This window comes from Pezoporus occidentalis, unplaced genomic scaffold (genome assembly GCF_034315485.1).
Source record: "Pezoporus occidentalis ecotype Australia unplaced genomic scaffold, CSIRO_AGI_Poc_V1 ctg350, whole genome shotgun sequence".
In the NCBI taxonomy this organism is placed as follows: Eukaryota; Metazoa; Chordata; class Aves; order Psittaciformes; family Psittacidae; genus Pezoporus; species Pezoporus occidentalis.
The window spans coordinates 1-14132 of NW_026915484.1; the positions used below are offsets into that span (position 1 = coordinate 1).

At 59.8% G+C, this 14132-nt stretch overlaps 2 protein-coding genes and 1 long non-coding RNA gene across 4 annotated transcripts in view; 2 read left to right on the plus strand and 1 right to left on the minus strand.

The window, feature by feature from the left end:
- The first annotated feature begins 6 nt into the window (after window positions 1-6).
- LOC134169680 (uncharacterized) lies at window positions 7-1368 on the plus strand. The gene is made up of 3 exons (XR_009966992.1): window positions 7-261; window positions 353-435; window positions 1233-1368. It is a non-coding gene; the product is annotated as an uncharacterized LOC134169680 (long non-coding RNA).
- A 379-nt stretch (window positions 1369-1747) lies between these two features.
- On the plus strand, window positions 1748-5812 carry DNAJB13 (DnaJ heat shock protein family (Hsp40) member B13). 2 transcript variants are annotated; one of them, XM_062630421.1, is made up of 8 exons: window positions 1748-1851; window positions 2025-2128; window positions 2851-3012; window positions 3468-3625; window positions 4605-4718; window positions 4973-5086; window positions 5158-5238; window positions 5712-5812. In XM_062630421.1, exons 1-7 carry the CDS (start codon window positions 1766-1768, stop codon window positions 5236-5238), a joined length of 819 nt encoding a protein of 272 aa, XP_062486405.1. In that variant the 5' UTR covers window positions 1748-1765; the 3' UTR covers window positions 5712-5812. The 2 variants fall into 2 exon arrangements, with proteins under 2 accessions (XP_062486405.1, XP_062486404.1); XM_062630420.1 differs by having other exon boundaries at window positions 1749-1851; window positions 5158-5234; window positions 5606-5812.
- Window positions 5813-7387: 1575 nt separating this feature from the next.
- Window positions 7388-14132, minus strand: part of C2CD3 (C2 domain containing 3 centriole elongation regulator) — a 52663-nt gene continuing 45918 nt past the window's right edge. The window contains 8 exon segments of the mRNA XM_062630422.1: window positions 7388-7573; window positions 8268-8448; window positions 8534-8635; window positions 9444-9641; window positions 9790-10000; window positions 10105-10235; window positions 11185-11199; window positions 11202-11283. Of these exon segments, the coding sequence (XP_062486406.1) occupies window positions 7477-7573; window positions 8268-8448; window positions 8534-8635; window positions 9444-9641; window positions 9790-10000; window positions 10105-10235; window positions 11185-11199; window positions 11202-11283 (1017 nt within the window). The 3' untranslated portion in view covers window positions 7388-7476.

Genomic DNA, 14132 nt, shown 5'->3' on the forward strand with positions numbered 1-14132 from the left:
GGAATGGAGGAGCTTTGTACTCTCTGAGTATTGCCCTCTGGCATACAAGTGGTTGTAGGAGAGGGCTGGACAATGCCCATGGCAAAAAGGTGATGTTGTAGGAGCTATGTTATGTGGTTGCTTTTTGCCTTGTGATTTCCATCCTCCATCTCCCTTGTGTTCTTCCAAAATAGGGCTTCCAAGGTGCACCTCAACCCTCGGAGCCTTTTCCTATCCCCACAACGTTTCCCTCTTGCTATGGGCTTCATACCCTGTGATCAGGTGTTTTGATGGACCTGTTTGTAACCAAGAGCATGGCTTATTGCACTGATTGCCCAGTGTTCCTCATGCTTGGTGTGTTCTGCTTGTGTAGGTGATGGAACCTGCTTTATCATTCAGCAAGACCTCGATTACGTCCTGGATCTCACAGAAGCTGACTGCGACCCTGTGTACAAGGTGAGGACTACAGTGTGTTACCCCAGCTGTAAGGAAAGGCGATGCCAGGTAGCACGAGCTGCCTTTATCTTGGAATTTGGCAGCCCTCACAACACGTTCCTTCATAAAACTCACTTTTAAGCTTAGTGGTTTCTTCCTGCCTGAATAATCTCTTACGTTCTGCATATACAGCTCTGCTGGTGTTATCTCCATCACGCAGGAGCCAACCTGAAGCAGTGGAGGAGCCTGGTTGTTGGAGTACTCTTGTAGAATGGTGTTTCTATAAAGAATGTGAATTAATTATACTGAGAAGATCAAGAGGGTGAAAGCAGCAGCGTGGTGCTGCCTGTCCTTTCTTGTCCCCTGGTGACTTGAGACCAGAAACTAGGTCTTATCCTTGCGTTCCCCACTGCGCCTGTGCTGCTCAGGGATCCCTGAGCTCAACCCAGCGGTGCTGGTGGGAATTAGCTCTTGGTTTAACCCATTCCTGCTCCACAGTGCAGTTCTCCCACTCCTAGCTGGCACCCCCCCCCCCCCCCAAGATTAACCCTCTGCCTTGCATAGATTTGACCTGCGCAACTCGTTGGCATGAGGAAAGCATGGAAAAAGTCATTTTCCCTTTTGGATCTAAGAGGAGAACATTGTGTGAGCACTCACTTCATCTCCCTGACCTCCTGGGGAAACCTTGAACTGGCCTTTAAATGCTGCTTGAGAAGTCACTCAGCTCTTCCCTCTATAGGAAAACTGACCCCTGAGAGTTTCAGCTGCTACTTGGGAAGCACTGTGCTTCAGTACTGCTTTTCGCCCATCTTTTCCAGGTAGCTTCCTGGGAGAAGCAGATTTACACGTGCTGCAGAGACGGGATAGTGAGGAGATACCAGCTTTCCAATCTGTAAGCACCTGGATCGACCACGTAGCAGAGGGAAGAGCCAAAAGGGCTCCTCCGAGCTGGTTTTCCTGTGATGGGATGTGGGTGTTTTGGAGGCCGCTGGGATCACCAGCCTGCGGAGAGAGGGCTTTGGGACACGAGTATTTCCTATGACAGCACAGCTGTAGTTGAGAGCGGCTCCCCGGCGCTGGGCAGGGGTCTGTGTGCCACCAATTCCTTTTTCACTGCTGGAAATCACCGTTTCTAGGAGAAGAAGGTAGCAAGGAATGGGGTTGGGAGGGTGAGGGGGGTGCTGCCTCGCCGCGAGCACTGAAATAAAGCAGCTGCTTTCACATCACCCGGGTGGAAAAGGAGTTTTCCGTGAAAACGGGGGATTTTGGTGGCGAAACCAGCAGCGGCGAACTACAACTCCCATGATGCCCCGCGCGGGCACGGACCGGAAGTTCCGGCCGCGCTGTCTCCATGGCAACGCGCGCCGCCATGGGGCAGGATTACTACGCGGTGCTGGAGCTGGGCCGCGGAGCCACCGCCGCCGACATCAAGAAGGCGTGAGGGGACCTTGGGGGGGGACCCGGGGAGCTGGGGGGGGGCCGGGAGGTGGGGATGGGGATGGGGAACTCTGTGTGTGCCCCGGGGCTTTGCTGCCCTCCCCGCAGCAGGGGTGCTGTGGTAGCCGGGCCCGGCCAGGAGGGTGCGTTCCCCGCTCTCTGTCCCGTTCCAGCTATCGGAGGTTGGCCTTGCAGAGCCACCCCTTGAAATGCAAGGAGCCCGGCGCCCCCGAGAGGTTCCGGCACCTGGCGGAGGCCTACGATGTGCTCAGCGACCGTAAGTGGGGCTGAGAGCTGGGGGGGGGACGACACACACACACACAGGGCTCTGGTGGGGCTGTGGCTGCATCCCCATCACTGCTGCAGCCAGGCTGGGGGCTGCTGCCTCCATAGAAGGGTTTGGGTTGGAAGGGAGCTTAAAGCTCCTGCAGCTCCAACCCCTGCCACGGGCACGGACCCCTTCCATAGAGCAGCTTGCTCCAAGCCCCTGTGTCCAACCTGGCCTTGAACACTGCCAGGGATGGGGCAGCCACAGCTTCTCTGGGCACCCTGTGCCAGCACCTCAGCACCCTCACAGGGAAGAGCTTCTGCCTTATCTCCAACCTGAACTTCCCCTCTTTCAGTCTGAACCCATCACCCCTTGTCCTGTTGCTCCAGTCCCTGATGAAGAGTCCCTCCCCAGCATCCTTGCAGCCCCCTTCACACACTGGAAGCTGCTCTGAGGTCTCCACACAGCTTCTCTTCTCCAGGCTCAACAGCCCCAATGTTCTCAGCCTGGCTCCATACAGGAGCTGCTCCAGCCCCTGCTCATCCTCGTGGCCTCCTCTGGATTTGTTCCAGCAGCTCCATGTCCTTATGTTGGGGACCCCAGAACTGCACCCAGTGCTGCAAGTGGGGTCTATTGCTGGGCACAGAGTTGTGGGGACCCCCCCTCTTTCCCCTCTATCCAAGTAAAACCTGGATCTCTGGCCTGAGATTCCCAACTCCTTGTTCCCTAAGCTATGAAGAAAGGCATCTACGACAAGTTTGGAGAAGAGGGACTCAAAGGTGGCATCCCCCTGGAGCTGGGTGATGATAACGCCTGGAGCGATGGATACGTGTTCCACAACGACCCCCACAGAGTCTTCAAGGAGTTCTTTGGTGGAGACAACCCCTTTGCAGGTACACAGAGGGGTCCAGGACCCATCTGTGGCTGCCACCGTGCCATGGCCACCACGAGAGCTTGAAGCTCTGTGGGGCTGTTTCCCTGCCCAGTGACTCTGGTGCTGCTGGTTCCTGGGGGTTAGATCCTGATTGGCCCCAGTCTCAGGTGGGAGGGAGCCCTGAGGGTGTGAGTTCAGGCTCTCTGCTCTCCCCATAGGCTGTTGTGAGCCTTGTCCTGGAGGATTTCCATCCCCAAACCCAACCCCAAAGAGGGCTTGGGGTTGCTGAGGTGCCGTAAACACGGGAGCAGGATGGAACCACGAGCAGGAGCGGGACGGTGGTCACAGGCAGAAGCAGATGGGAGGTTTCTGCTTCTCGAGGTGTATTTGGGGGGTTCATCCTCCATAGGAGACCCCCAGGGGCTCCCCGACCCCCGATCCAGGTGCGATGAGCCCCTCTGCTTGTTCACACAGAGTTCTTCGCTGAGGATGGCTCAGAGCTGATCCTGCCCTTCGGGGGGCTGCGGGGCCGAGGAGCCAGGAAGCAGGACCCGCCGGTTGTGAGGGATCTGTACCTGTCCCTCGAAGACCTGTTCCATGGCTGCACCAAGAAGATCAAGATCTCCCGCAGGGCAGTGACCGTGGGGTGAAGGGGGAGGCTGGAACCCCCCGCTCCTGCAAAGGGAGCTTGGCACAGGAGGTGCTGTGAAAGCTGGGGGCGAGGCAGGGCTGAACCCGGAGCTGCGCCGTCCTTTGGAGGAGCAGGACTTGGGGTGCTGGGTGAGGAGGAGCTCCCCATGGCCCGGCTTCAGTGTGCGCTTGAGCCCAGAACCCCCCCGTGTGCTGGGCTGCACCCCCAGAGCGTGAGCAGCAGCTCAGGGAGGGGATCCTGCCCCTCTGCTGCGTGAAGGGGAGACCCCCCCTGCAGCCCTGATCCAGCTCTGGGGCAGCAGCACAAGAGGGACGTGGAGCTGTTGGAGTGAGGCCAGAGGAGGCCATGGAGCTGCTGCGAGGGCTGGAACAGCTCTGCTCTGGAGCCAGGCTGAGAGAGCTGGGCTGGGTGAGCCTGGAGAAGAGAAGGCTCCTGAAGGGGAGACCTGAGAGCAGCTCCAGTGCCTGAAGGGGCTGCAGGAAAGCTGGAGAGGGGCTTGGGACAAGGGCCTGTAGGGCCAGGCCAAGGGGAATGGCTTGAACCTGCCCGAGGGGAGACTGAGCTGAGCTCTTAGGCAGAAGCTCTTCCCTGGGAGGGTGCTGAGGCGCTGGCACAGGGTGCCCAGAGAAGCTGTGGCTGCCCCATCCCTGGCAGTGTTCAAGGCCAGGTTGGACACAGGGGCTTGGAGCAAGCTGCTCCAGTGGAAGGGGTCCCTGCCCATGGCAGGGGTTGGAGCTGGAGGAGCTTTAAGCTCCCTTCAACCCACCCCGGGCTGTGGCGCTGTCAGACCCGGTGGCAGCTCGGAGATCCCTGCTCCATCTGCAGGGCTGTGTCCGCACTGCAGGGTCCCGATCCAGCACAGCCGGACTCGGTGCTCGGTGCTGGCTGCTCGGGTGGCCGAGCAGAGCCCGTACCGGCTCACAAACGCTGATCCCCTCTTCCCGTCCCCCCCCCTCCAGGTGATGAACGAGGATGGTCAAACCAGCTCCATCAAGGACAAGATCCTGACCCTGGACGTGCAGCCGGGCTGGAAGCAGGGCACCAGGATCACCTTTGAGAAGGAAGGGGACCAGGTAATGCCTGCGGTGTGGAGCTCCGGGCCACGTCTCCAGCTCTCCTGGTGCCACGGGCAGTTGGGAGCGTGGTTAATGCAGCCACTCAGGGTCACTGTGCTCCACAGCGCTCCGAGGAGCCCTTCCTGCCTGGGTTATCCTTAGGATGGATGAAGCATCACTGAAAGGGGGTGGATTTCTGCCTGATGCCTGCTTTCCCCTGCTGAGTCTTTGACTGAAGCCTCCTTTTTCCTTCCCCTCTCCCTCATTTTTAGGGCCCAAACGTCATTCCAGCTGACATCACCTTCGTGGTCCAGGAGAAAACCCACCCGAGGTTCAAAAGAACCGATGACAACCTCGTCTTTGTCGCCACCATCCCCTTGGGGAAGGTAAAGAGCCCTGGAACCAGGCTCTGTGGGGGGCAGCAGAGGCAGCTCAGCTCCTGCTCCGTGCCCTGCAGGCACTGGTTGGCTGCACGGTGGAGGTGAGGACGCTGGATGGGAGGCTGCTGAACATCCCCATCAATGACATCGTGGAGTGAGTGCCAAGGGGGAAAAGGCTGCTGGGCTCAGGGGCCTTCCTGCACGGTTCGGAGGCCAAGGAGGTGAATGGGCACTGGGAGGAGCCTCAGCACTGATGTGTTCCTGCTGCCTGGATCACTGGGGTGCTTCAGCAGCTTTCCAGGAGGTTTGGGGGGCTCCTGCCTGCCCGAGGGTGCCCACAGTGGGCTCCTGTCAGTGTCTGTAATGGGGCTGTGCTGCTGGTAATGGAGAATCAGGGACTCCCTGGGTTGGGTTGAAGGGGAAGCAATAGAAGGGGCCATGGGGCTCCACAGGGACCCGTTGGGGCTTGGAGCCAGTGTTGGGATCTCCCTGCAGCTCCTCTCAGCCCCTTCCTTTGCTCTGCAGCCCCAAGTACTGCAAAGTGGTGCCAGGGGAGGGGATGCCTCTGCCTGGGGACACCCAGCGCAGGGGTGACCTCCTCCTCTACTTCAACATCTGCTTTCCCACGAAGCTCACACCTAACAAGAAGATGCTCCTAAGAAACGCCCTCCTGTCCTAGGGGCCGATGCCCTTCTCCTTCTCCTCCCACCAATAAAGCTCTGGAGCCCATAATGGGACGGGGGGAGAGGAGGTTCCATGTACGGGGCACGCTGAAACACAAGGATCATCCCCCAGCAAGAGCCTTGAGGCTGTTCCTGCTGCCCTCACTCAGCTTTGCTTTAGGGACTCTACCCCTTGGCTGCCACCCTGCAGCCATCCAGGGGGTGATGGAGGATCTGGGGGGGGGGGGGGGGTTGGAGTCCTCCCTGCTCCTGGTTTGGGGGTGAAGGAAGGACCAAAACCAAGGAGGAAAAGACCCCAGGATGTGCTCAGAGCCTCACTGTGCTCACTGCAGCTTTCTCCTTGCTGGGCACGGGTGATGCCCTTCCCTACGGCAGTGACAGCCCCGGGCTCAGGGACCTCCTGCCAGTGGCCCCCAGGTCCCATTTGAGCCACTTGTGATGTTCCAGGAGAGGAGGCACAGGAGTGAGGGCACAAAGGGGCTGGAACAGTTGGGATCAGCACATCCCGTACGGTCCTGGACCTCGTGTGTGAATCCCAAAGGGGTTTGGGTTGAAGGGACCTCAAAGCTCCTCCAGCTCCGACCACGGGCAGGGACCCCTTCCACTGGAGCAGCTTGCTCCAAGCTCATTCTTATCCCTACATCCCTTGTCCCAAGCCCCTCTCCAGCTTTCCTGCAGCCCCTTCAGGCACTGGAGCTGCTCTCAGGTCTCCCCTTCAGGAGCCTTCTCTTCTCCAGGCTGCCCCAGCCCAGCTCTCTCAGCCTGGCTCCAGGGCAGAGCTGCTCCAGCCCTCGCAGCAGCTCCCCTGGACCCAAGTCCTTCCCCTCAGGCTCCATCCCCTCTCCCCCAGCCTGTGTCTGTGCTGGGATTGCCCTGGGCCTGCTGGAGCCCCGTGAGGTTCCCCCCACATCCCTGGGGCAGAGGCAGCAGGCACAGCCCCGAGCCAGCCCCGAGGCGAGGAGCAGGGGAGGCCGTTGCTGTGCTGGGATTTGGGAGCCTGGATTATTGTAGGGATGTGAGCACCAAATCCCTGATGTGATCATGCAGCTCTTAGGGGCTGCAGAGCCCAGGGTGAGCGGATGAGGCCCCCTCCTTGGGGCTGGGGGTGCAGCAGGTTCTTTGCACCCATGGGTGCACCCATGGCCATGAGCCCACCGCGCTCCCATGCTTCTTTTTCCCTGACACTTGGATAAGCTTCCCCTTTTCCAGCAGCATCCCAGGGCTGCGAGGACAATCATAAACCTCCCCCAAAGTGACGGATCAGACCCCATAGGGGCTGTTTATTGGAAGCGTCCATAAGGAACAACAGGAATGCCCCCTCCCTGGCTCCCGTGTGAGCACCAGAGGGATTTCGAGCTGGTTTCACACCCTGAAGCCACCTTTGCTTCTGCTGCTCACCTGCTCCTCAGCACCATCCGGAAGTGCTGCTCTTCCCAGCTGGAAAACCATCACCGCTCCTCTCCTCCTCCCTAACGTCCGCCCTGGAAACCTCCCCTCCGTTCTCCCACGTTCCTCCTCCAATGCCATTGTTTGTCCTTCATCCATCCATCCATCCATCCATCCATCCATCCATCCATCCATCCATCCATCCATCCATCCATCCACGCAGTCCCTCTCAGGGGTCCCGTTGGCATCGCTGCTCCCCACGGCTTCAGTTAATGGCAATTAATGTAATTGAGTGCAGGTCCTCGCCGAGGGGCGAGCGGGGCCGGGTCAGGAGCGGGCCAGCACCGCGGCGCGCTGCAGCTGCTCGTAGGAGACGAACATCACCACGTTCCAGGAGCCCAGGCGCAGGAAGGAGGGCACGAACCTGCACCGGGACAAGCGGGACATGGGGAGGGCATCCCAGGGCTGCCCTGCCTGGGGCTGGGGTGGGTGCATCACAGAGACACAGAGGGGTTTGGGTTGGAGGGAGCTTAAAGCTCCTCCAGCTCCAACCCCTGCCTCGGGCAGGGGCACCTTCCACTGGAGCAGCTTGCTCCAAGCTCATTCTTATCCCTACAGGCCCTTGTCCCAAGCCCCTCTCCAGGATTCCTGGATTCACTGGAGCTGCTCTCAGGTCTCCCCTTCAGGAGCCTTCTCTTCTCCAGGCTGCCCCAGCCCAGCTCTCTCAGCCTGGGTTTGTGCTGGGATTGCCCTGATCCCAGGGCCTGGTTGAGCTCCATGAGCTTCACACTCTCCCACCCCTCCAGCCTGTCCAGGTCCTTCTGGATGCCATCCCTTCCCTCCAGCATGGCACAGCTCGCTGCTGTCAGCAAACCTCACAGCACGCTCCATCACTCTATAGGGTCCTGGCCCCAGTACAGACCCCTGAGGGACACCACTCGTCACTGGTGCCCATCCAGACATGGAGCCGTTGACCAAACGCTCTGGCATTCCCTCACCCCCCACCAACCCAATTCATCTCTCTCCAGTTTAAAGGGAAGCACGCGGTGGCTCCGGCATCAAAGGCTTGCTCAGGGCCCCGCTGTGCTGCTGCTCAGCACCGTCACCGCCAGCCTCACCCCTTGTAGAAGCCAGCGAGCCCGTCCTGCAGGAGCAGCGCCAGCAGGCAGCTCAGCGCGCTGCGGTACTGCCCGGGGCCCGCGTTCATGTACCGCGTCTTCACCACGTCCACCGGCGACGCCACCACCGTGGCGCAGAACCCGGCGCCGAAGGCGGCCACGAAGTGACAGGGGACGTTGTCTGTGGGGCACAGCACGGGGTGAGGGCCATGGGGATGGCACCCACTGCGTCTGCCCACACCCCCCAGGCTCAGCACCATCCTGACCTGTCATCAGCTGCGCCCGCAGCAGCGCGTCCTTAATGAGGTCGTAAGTGACGAGCTCCCCGCAGTTGATGATGGCGTTGCGGGCGATGTTGGGCAGCGTCCCTGCGCGGGACAGGGGTGGCAATGGGGAAGTGGCACGGCCCTGAAGGGAGCACCCTGCGTGGGTGCCCCGGCCCTGCTCTCCTCATCCCTGTTTCATCCATCCCCAGCTGCACCCCCCAGCCCATCGTTAGAAACAGGGAATGGTTTGGGTTGAAGGGAGCTTAAAGCTCCTCCAGCCCCAACCCCTGCCACGGGCAGGGACCCCTTCCATAGAGCAGCTTGCTCCAAGCCCCTTCCAAGCCATTCCCCTTGGCCTGGCCCTACAGGCCCTTGTCCCAAGCCCCTCTCCAGCTTTCCTGCAGCCCCTTCAGGCACTGGAGCTGCTCTCAGGTCTCCCCTTCAGGAGCCTTCTCTTCTCCAGGCTGCCCCAGCCCAGCTCTCTCAGCCTGGCTCCAGAGCAGAGCTGCTCCAGCCCTCGCAGCAGCTCCGTGGCCTTCTCTGGATCCACTCCACAGCTCCACGTCCCTCATGTGTCGGGGATACCATAACTACACACAGTCCTCATTGTCCCTTTCCTCATCCTCATCCCCATCCAAGGGTTGGAAAGGACCTCAAGATCATCCAGTTCCAACCCCCTGCCATGGGCAGGGACACCTCACACTAAACCATGGCACCCAAGGCTCTGTCCAACCTGGCCTTGAACACTGCCAGGGATGGAGCATTCACAACCTCCCTGGGCAACCCATTCCAGTGCCTCAGCACCCTCACAGGAAAGAACTTCTTCCTTATCTCCAGCCTGAACTTCCACATTCCCACCCCACCCCTGCCTCCATCCCCATCCCCATCCCCATCCCCATTCCCTTCCTACCTCTCCATAGCCCGCGGACCCCCTCCTCCCTGGCGATGGTCCGATAGGCATCCACGGTGCCGCTGTACCTGCGGGCACCATCCAGCAGCGCCCCGTTGGCCTGGAACCGCACCTTGACCACGTCGGTGGGCTGGGCACAGGCCACGGCCACCGCGCCCGTGGTGCAGCCCGCCAGCACCCGCGGGGCCAGCCCGGTGCCTGCAGAGCACAAGCACTGGGAGCCCCGGCTCTACGGGTCCCCCACCACCCCATTGAGTGCCCTGGGGCGCGGGGGGGGAGCTGCACGGAGGGTGGGGGCTCATAGGGACAAGGGGCGTGCAGGGATGGGGTGCTCCTGGACACTCACTCTCAGCACCCTTGGGGGTGTAGAGCTGCTTGACGGAGTCATAGAGGCCGATGCGGATGGAGGCGAAGCTCATCTGGCGCTGGAGCCCGGCCGCCAGCCCGCGGTACAGGCTGCGGGGTCCTTCCGTCCGCACCATGGTGCTCAGCGTCCCAAACACCCCCCGGTACTCCACGGCGCCGATGGGCCGGGGGATGCGCACCTCGCCCTGGATCTGAGGGACCCCCGCGTCACCCCAAGCACCCCCCGGCTCCGAGGTGCGCACCGGGGGCACCCGTGGTGGGTGCTCGCAGGGATGTGGGGCGCTGTGGGTCCTACCTGCAGGCGCACTTTGGCGGTGTCCAAGGGGAAGGTGCAGAGGTCGGCGATGCACCCGGCCAGCCCCGCGCTCACGAACTTGATGCCGGCTGTGGGGGGCACCTCGGGGGGCTTCAGACCCACCATGGTGGCTGGGAAGGAAAGGGGGCTTGAAGATGGGGAGCACTTTGGGGGCAGAGGGTGACAACGTGGCCTCTCGCTGCCTTCAGACACCCCAAAAGCCCAACTCTGCCCTGGTCCCTCGCCTGTATCCCTGGGGAAAGGGAGGCAGGGGCTCCACGCTGAGCCCAGGGATGGCACCGGATGCACCCACCCCATCCCGGACACAACAGGGGTGCTCGGTGGGGCCGTCTCTCCCAGGGTGACCCCCTCCATGGCCTCACCGTTGGCAGCCCAGCTCCTCACACGGGCATTACCTGGCTCCTTGGCTCCCCCTTATATAGCACCGGGACGGCATTCCAGCCACCGGGATCGGGTGACAGCGAAACCCAGGTCCCTCGCTGGCATTTGAACTGAGCAGAGTGGGGCCACCCGTGGCTGAGATCCAACCCTTGGGACCTGCCCAGACCCCCAGCACCCATCAGGGCAGGATCCTGCCCGTTTGGTGGCTGCTGGGATCTCAGATGGGGAATCCTTCGGGATTAACCCTAACCGTGCTTTGGGAAGGACGAGATGCAGCGACCACCTGAAGGGTTGAAAAGCGACCGGCTCAGGGCCAGGTTGATCCCCTCTGCCCCTGGCAGGGACCAGGGAGCTGTAACCCATTCCAGAGAGCAGGATTTCCGTGGCTTGCTGTAACGTGCCCCCCGAGCTCACGTGGAGCAGCAAAGAGGCTCCGGGCTGAAGCAGGATGTAAACCAGGATGACCTTTGGAGTGTGGCTGAGGGGAGGGATGAGGCTGGAGACCGAGGGGGGGTGAGGGATCAAGGAATGTCCCTTTCCCTCCAGTTCCTTAGGACTCCGTGTTTAACCCTTGGTGCTATTGAGCCCTACACCCACAAAGCCCAAAGGGGCACATGAGCTCACCCTGTGTGTGAGTACGGAGCAGGGATTTGGAGCTGGCTCAGCTCCAGAAGCCACCTTTGCTCCAGCGATGGGCTCCAGGCAGAAGCTCCTCACCGACCCCTGGTGTCCGGGGCCTTGTTGTCCCGTCTGGCTGGACCTTGCTCCATCACTGACCTAAATGCAAGAGGGAGAAGTTGTTTGCCTCCTGCCTGAGCTATAACCCAGGAGTCAACGTTGGCACCTCCACTGCTGTGCTCCCAACCCAGCTGGCATCCAGCCCAGGCTGTGCTGGGATCAGCTTGAACCTGCCCCAGGGGAGACTGAGCTGAGCTCTTAGGCAGAAGCTCTTCCCTGGGAGGGTGCTGAGGCGCTGGCACAGGGTGCCCAGAGAAGCTGTGGCTGCCCCATCCCTGGCAGTGCTCAAGGCCAGGTTGGACACAGGGGCTTGGAGCAAGCTGCTCCAGTGGAAGGGGTCCCTGCCTGTGGCAGGGGTTGGAGCTGGATGGGCTTTAAGGTCCCTTCCAACACAACCCATTCCATGACTCCATGGTGACTTCAGAGGTGGGAGGAAAAGGGATGCTGACGCTTTGGTTCCTGACATCCTGAATACAAAGAGTGGTTTGAATCCAGCACCTCACTTGGAGCACTCCCTCTCCCTCGAGGCCCACTCGCTCCAAGCTGATATCCAGTTACTCTGCAGTGACCTTTCCATGTGCCCCTGTGGGAAACATTCCATGACATCCTCTCCCCTCTGGCGCTGGAGGCTCCTGGAGGAAGGAATCCCATCCACCTGCCAACGACGAGCTCCAGCCCCAGCGGGGACACCTCGCACTGGTACAGCAAGAAACGTTGGGAATTTTATTGACACACAAACAGCATGAAAGACCTCAGCTCACTTTGTATCCAAACCCGTTTTCCAAAAGGCTCCTGACCTAAAAACGTACAAAAATAATTTAGGATAGAAAATTCCATATTTCTAGTAAAATCCTTCTGTACACATCCCAGTATTTTACAGTATCCTTGGCCTGGGCTTCCACACCCCCCTGGCCACATCCATTGCTCCAAGAAGGTGCTTCCCAGCGTGTGTTTTTGGAAGGTCCATGGGGAGGGAGCTCATCTTCCCACTCCTTCCACAGCAGCCAGGTCTCTGCTTGCTGATGGGCATCAAAGTTCTCCATCCTCCTTTGGTGGATGCTTGACAGAGCATTGCTGGATGCATGGAGCATCCATGGATGGATGGTTGAAGGAGCTGTCTCACTCTGTTGACTCATTAAAGGTTAATTAGAGAAATTCCCTATGATTTAATCCCAGAAATGGAATAACTGCAGACCAGAGGACAGCTCCTTGCCTGAGAGGGTGTCCCACTGGGGGCCTGCCCTTGCAAGACATGCTCTCGGCTCCTCCCAGGCCATCGATGGGATACCCATGTGGATCCACGCGCTCTTCCCTGGTGGAGGTGGTGCACCAAGGCCGTGGCTGGGGAAGCAGCAGCTCTGGGCGGGCTCTCTCCAGCATTATTCCTTCTTGGAAAGCCGAGCAGAGAAGATCCTGGCGATTCTCTGGGTCTCCTCTTCCGAGATCTGAGCTGCGGGCCGGGGCCGCTGGGGCCGCCGGTAGGGGATGCCCTGCAGCAGGGCTGTGCTCTGTGGGGACAAGGGACAGCAGTTAGGAGCCAGTGCCCACGGGACGCCCACTGGGGGTCCTGCAGCAAAGGAGACACAGGGAAAAAGTGGTTCCTGCTGCTCAGCTTGAGGGGGTTTCTCTTGCTCCTCACACTGAAGAGCAACGGCTTGGATAAACCCACGTTTGGTCCAGGTGTCTGGATAAAACCCCTTCTTTGTTCCAAGTGCTTGGGCAGAATCATACCCACCATGGTGAAGCACTCCCCTGCCTGACACAGCATCAGCTGCTGCAATGCTGGCTTTTCTCACCACTGCAGAAAGCAAAAGGTACAGACCTGTATTAGGAAGGTTTTTGGCACATGAACTCTCGATCTGTGCCTACCCTCCGCCAAAGGAGCCAGGGGAAGGTCTCCACTGGCTTCTGACACCCTGAATATTGGGGTTTAATCATTCAATCTAATTATTAATTAATGTAATTTGTAACTTTACTTTGCAGAACCCTAAAATGCAACCCCCTTTGCCACGGAGAGGCCAGGCTGCAACACAACAAATCCAACCGTGCCGACCACAGGAAGCCACACAGGAGCAGGCACTGCAAAACCATCCCGGAGGAAAACCTGGCCTCTCCTGCTCTTGCCTGCTTGCAGAAACTGCAACTGCTGTTAAATCAGCTTTTGGTTAACGTCCTGTGCTGGGGCTGCAGCAAACACAGGGACAGGCAGGATGTGCTGGGCACTGCGCCTCGGATCCTGTGTTCAGCTCTGGGCCCCTCACAACCAGAGAGACCTTGAGGTGCTGGAGGGGGGTAGAGAAGGGCAGCGGAGCTGGTGCAGGGCCTGGAGCCCAAGTGTGATGGGGAAGGGCTGAGGGACCTGGGGGGTTCAGTGTGGAGAAGAGAAGGCTCAGGGGGGACCTGATGGCTGCCTACAAGTGCCTGAGAGGAGGATGGAGCCAGGAGGGGCTGGGCTCTGCTCCCAAGGAACAAGGGATGGGACAAGAGGAAACGGCCTCAAGCTGCCCAGGGCAGGTTTAGATGGAGCTGAGGAACAATTCCTGCCCCAGAGGGTGCTCAGGCATTGGAACAGGCTGCCCAGGGCAGGGCTGCAGGCACCGGCCCTGCAAGTGTTCACACCCCGTGGAGACGAGGCCTCAGTGCCATGGGGCAGTGGTGGCCTTGGCAGTGCTGGGAATGGTTGGACTGGATGAGCTTAAAGGGCTTTTCCAACCTGGTTGATTCTGATTCTATGTAGACATCAGGGTGTGTTTCTTTCTACCTGCAGTGTTTCCCCTAAGGCTCATCCCCAGCGCTGCTGTCACTGGTTAATACAGTTAACACAGCTGAGCCTGTGAAGCACAGGAAACCAAACACAAACATCTCCAAAACCACTTATTCCTGACCAA